Source organism: Littorina saxatilis, linkage group LG14 (assembly GCF_037325665.1).
Source record: "Littorina saxatilis isolate snail1 linkage group LG14, US_GU_Lsax_2.0, whole genome shotgun sequence".
In the NCBI taxonomy this organism is placed as follows: Eukaryota; Metazoa; Mollusca; class Gastropoda; order Littorinimorpha; family Littorinidae; genus Littorina; species Littorina saxatilis.
Window position 1 is genome coordinate 24,223,125 of NC_090258.1, and position 4,466 is coordinate 24,227,590.

At 38.1% G+C, this 4,466-nt stretch overlaps 1 protein-coding gene across 1 annotated transcript in view; it reads left to right on the forward strand.

Annotated features, from left to right (window-relative positions):
- Positions 1-2,130: 2,130 nt before the first annotated feature.
- The window catches only part of LOC138947393 (myeloid differentiation primary response protein MyD88-like), a 10,795-nt gene continuing 8,459 nt past the window's right edge, over positions 2,131-4,466 (forward strand). Inside the window, exon 1 of the mRNA XM_070318849.1 lies at positions 2,131-2,284. Within this exon, the coding sequence (XP_070174950.1) occupies positions 2,206-2,284 (79 nt within the window). The 5' untranslated portion in view covers positions 2,131-2,205. The remainder of the gene's footprint in view (positions 2,285-4,466) is intronic.

Below are 4,466 nucleotides of genomic sequence, written 5' to 3' on the forward strand. Positions count from 1 at the left end.
AAAAAAAAATAAAAATTTATAAAACGATCCAAATTTACGTTTATCTTATTCTCCATCATTTGCTGATTCCAAAAACATATAAATATGTTATATTCGGATTAAAAACAAGCTCTGAAAATTAAATATATAAAAAATATTATCAAAATTAAATTGTCGAAATCAATTTAAAAACACTTTCATCTTATTCCTTGTCGGTTCCTGATTCCAAAAACATATAGATATGATATGTTTGGATTAAAAACACGCTCAGAAAGTTAAAACAAAGAGAGGTATAGAAAAGCGTGCTATCCTTCTTAGCGCAACTACTACCCCGCTCTTCTTGTCAATTTCACTGCCTTTGCCATGAGCGGTGGACTGACGATGCTACGAGTATACGGTCTTGCTGACAAAATGGCATTGCCTTCAGTTTCATTCTGTGAGTTCGACAGCTACTTGACTAAATATTGTATTTTCGCCTTACGCGACTTGTTTTCACTTTTGGCAGCGTTCACTCTAAATTTGCCGCCTAAAACGGACTCGTTTCTGTCCACAGCCAAAGCTTTTATCACACAAAAATTGCTATATATGACAGCTAAGACGGTATTTGTTACATTTTAGCAGTGTTGACCCCGGGTTTCTACTGCAAAAAAAAATAATAGCAAAATCTCAAAGTATGTGCGAGTCCCCTAATATGGACCACCTTCAACAAATCGAAGAAAACAAAAGCTAAAGGCTATTTTCATTAATTCATTAAGAAGCTTGCTGGAAATAACCTATAACTAGCCCTCGAGATTTAAAAAAATTATAACAAAAAGTCATCTTTTCGTGGAAGTTGATAATTTCACTTATTTTCACTCTGTTTTTGATAAGCTTCTTTAGTTTCCTGGTGTGCTTCCAATAATGCTCTCATCAACCCGAAACAGCTAAATCTAAAGCATATTTTAATTAGTCTGACTTGTACACTAAGTTGTATCATGTTATTTTGAAGTATAGGAGGCTTTTTACGGTGATTCGTGAAGGCCGCTTCACTGGTCCATATTAGGCGCCCAGGCTCCTAATATGGACCATTTGTGATTTTGTCTGTATTTATTTTTTTCGGAATGTCTATCAAAGCTATTTCACTCTAATTAGGCCTAACGGTTAACATAAGAGAGAAGGACCACCAAACACAAAATGAAACTTCTTCGCAAGAAAACAAGCTAGTTATCAGCATGAAACAAAAAGTGGTCCATATTAGGAGCCTTTCCCCTGCTTGTTCGAGTCTAAATATCGGACCCTATTGCTACGATGAAAACACAATAGTGTTTATATAGCTATTCTGACATTAAATTCTGTGTTAAAATCATATTTTTGTCAGCAACAAGTACCAGAATGGTCCATGTCGTTGATTGCAGACGACGGTTCTCTTTCCGCATGAAGCCACATAAATAACCGAACATTGAAAAAACCCATGGACATGTATTACGGAGAAAACTCGAGATAACCGGTTGTTTAGCATCACGTCAATATGCTAGGAGTCATATGACGTCATGACGTATCATTCTTGCCTACGTAGATTGTATGTTCGAAAGTCTGACTTCTGTTGGGAATTCGCGTGGTGAAGACTGCGGTAAATCTGTAGATGATAAGAGAACAAGGATTGTCTCAGAAGAAACGACTAAATGTTTCAGACCGGTAACTTCATTTCAACATTGCACGATACAATGGACGTTCTATGTGACAGGAGAGTTTGCTGATTGTGTGTTAAACATTGGAGAGATCGTCTGCTAGAATCAGAGATAGGTCGCTTCAGATTGCAGCTCCTGGAAATGTGCAAGGTTTGTTGTCTGTTAAAGAACTGGATTGTACACGTAATGTATGTCATGTACATTAAGCAACAACAAAAACACACACAAAGCAAATGGCATCGTCTGTCGACTTGTCACATAAAAAAACCTGGCGAGGTATGCGTGTACTTTATACACGTGGAAGAAACCGGAACCATGCGTCTTTTGTTATTGCCAATATCAGTTTGGATAATTTGGCAAAAATGGCCGACTTCCGTAGCATTATGCTTTGATGATCGGAAAAGGGATGTGTGAGACCATCCAATCACAGCCCCCGAATTCCCCCACGTGTCCATCAGAATAGCTATATATATGTATACAATCCTACATTTCCTTCTTCTTCATCGTTGCAGACCAGACGACAGTCAAGCAGCCAGTGCCCCCTGGCGGAGCGTGTCACATGCGGCGATTTCATTCTGACAACGGGCCCCAGAATGCGTCTCCTCTCTCACAGAGCTACGATGCTGCACGTGCCACAGGTACCATTTATTATAAGTAGTATTAATAATAATAATAATAAAGTGTATTTATATTGCGCCTATCCCTTACAAAAAACAAAAATATTTGGCTCTAAGCGCATTACAACATGTGTAGGGACTTGGTACAATCAAGTCTGACAAATACAATAACACAATATACAGTCGGTCTCTTAGGTAAAACTGGGAAAAGCAGCTTCGTCATTTAAACACTGCTACTAAAAAAATCCTCTAACAATGCATACTGCTTTACAATATGCATTTATGTATAAATATAGTTAAAGAACATCGAGTTAATAGGAATTAGAAAAGGTTCTTATGATAAAACTATCTAGCGAACGACGAAGAAGAAGAAGAATAAAACTATCAATGTCGATGTATAACAAGTCATTCAACGTAAATGGCCAAAGAACAACAACAAAGCAATGATGATAAAACAGTTATACTCAATGGCTAATAACGAGGCAGAACTACCCCCCGCGGGTTAGAGGGAGTCCCATATTGGTTGGGACGAGAAAGAATTTACCCGATGCTACCCAGCATGTCGTAAGAGGCGACTAACGGTTCTGTTTCTCCTTTTACCCTTGTTAAGTGTTTCTTGTATAGAATATAGTCAATGTTTGTAAAGATTTTAGTCAAGCAGTATGTAAGAAATGTTTAGTCCTTTGTACTGGAAACTTGCATTCTCCCAGTAAGGTCATATATTGTACTACGTTGCAAGCCCCTGGAGCAATTTTTTGATTAGTGCTTTTGTGAACAAGAAACAATTAACAAGTGGCTCTATCCCATCTCCCCCCTTTCCCCTATCCCATCTCCCCCCTTCCCCCGTCGCGATATAACCTTGAATGGTTGAAAACGACGTTAAACACCAAATAAAGAAGGAAAGAAAGAGGCAGAACTAAATAGTATCAACACAAGATTAAAACAAAACATATTCCTGGAGACACATTTATACATGTATCAAATACAAAATATTCATTTATAATTATATTGTAACCTGAAGTGTTCCACTTTGGAACACATTTTGTCCAACACGTTGTGAACACTGTATAATTATACTAGCAAAAGTTGAGCACATGGTAAACCCTTAATAATGTTTATCGGAAAAAGAAAGTAATCTTTCTTGTTATTTTTGTTTTTTAATTCTTGATCTGGAAAGTTAGCAGTCTATCTGTTTCGCATTTCATAATTATTAACAAAAACACAAACTATGATTCCTTGTCTACGCAGGCTGGAGTTTGATTTGTGGTATGTGTCCAAGTGGTCGGCAAGATCTGAGCTAGGTAGCACAACTGTGTTCACGGGAAAGACAGTGTCTTTTAAGGCAATGAGCGCCACTAGAATGTTCTGTTTGTTTGTTTGTTTGTTTGTTTGTTTGTTTGCTTAACGCCCAGCCGACCACGAAGGGCCATATCAGGGCGGTACTGCTTTGACATATAACGTGCGCCACACACAAGACAGAAGTCGCAGCACAGGCTTCATGTCTCACCCAGTCACATTATTCTGACACCGGACCAACCAGTCCTAGCACTAACCCCATGCCAGACGCCAGGCGGAGCAGCCACTAGATTGTCAATTTTAAAGTCTTAGGTATGACCCGGCCGGGGTTCGAACCCACGACCTCCCGATCACGGGGCGGACGCCTTACCCCTAGGCCAACCGTGCCGGTCGCCACTAGAATGACCAAAATGAAACATGGAAAATACATAGAGGAACTTAGTTTTCTGGGTAGTTATTGAAGTGACTTATAAAAAGAAATGAAAACATTGCGAAAACTAAAGGACATAGATTGCCGTCGCTATGGAAACTGGCATACACAGCGCCATATTGGATTTCTAGGAAACGGTTTTACAGCTACATCATACATCAGGAATGGTTAATATGTGGCACAAAGATACACAAGATTCATCTACAATCATATAGAACGATATTTTGACAAAAAATACAGTTGAATTTAAAATAATTTTTGAAATAAAGGTTAATGAATATGCTGTTAGAAATTCATTAATCCTTATTACTAAAAATAATTTAAATTCAACTGTATATAGTCTTTAGTCAAAGTATCGTTCTATATGATTTCAGATACAAGTCATGTGTACCCTTGTGCCAAATATTATGCATGTCTGATGTATGATGTTGCTGTAAAACCGTTTCCTAGAAATCCAATATGGCGGCTGTTTCCATA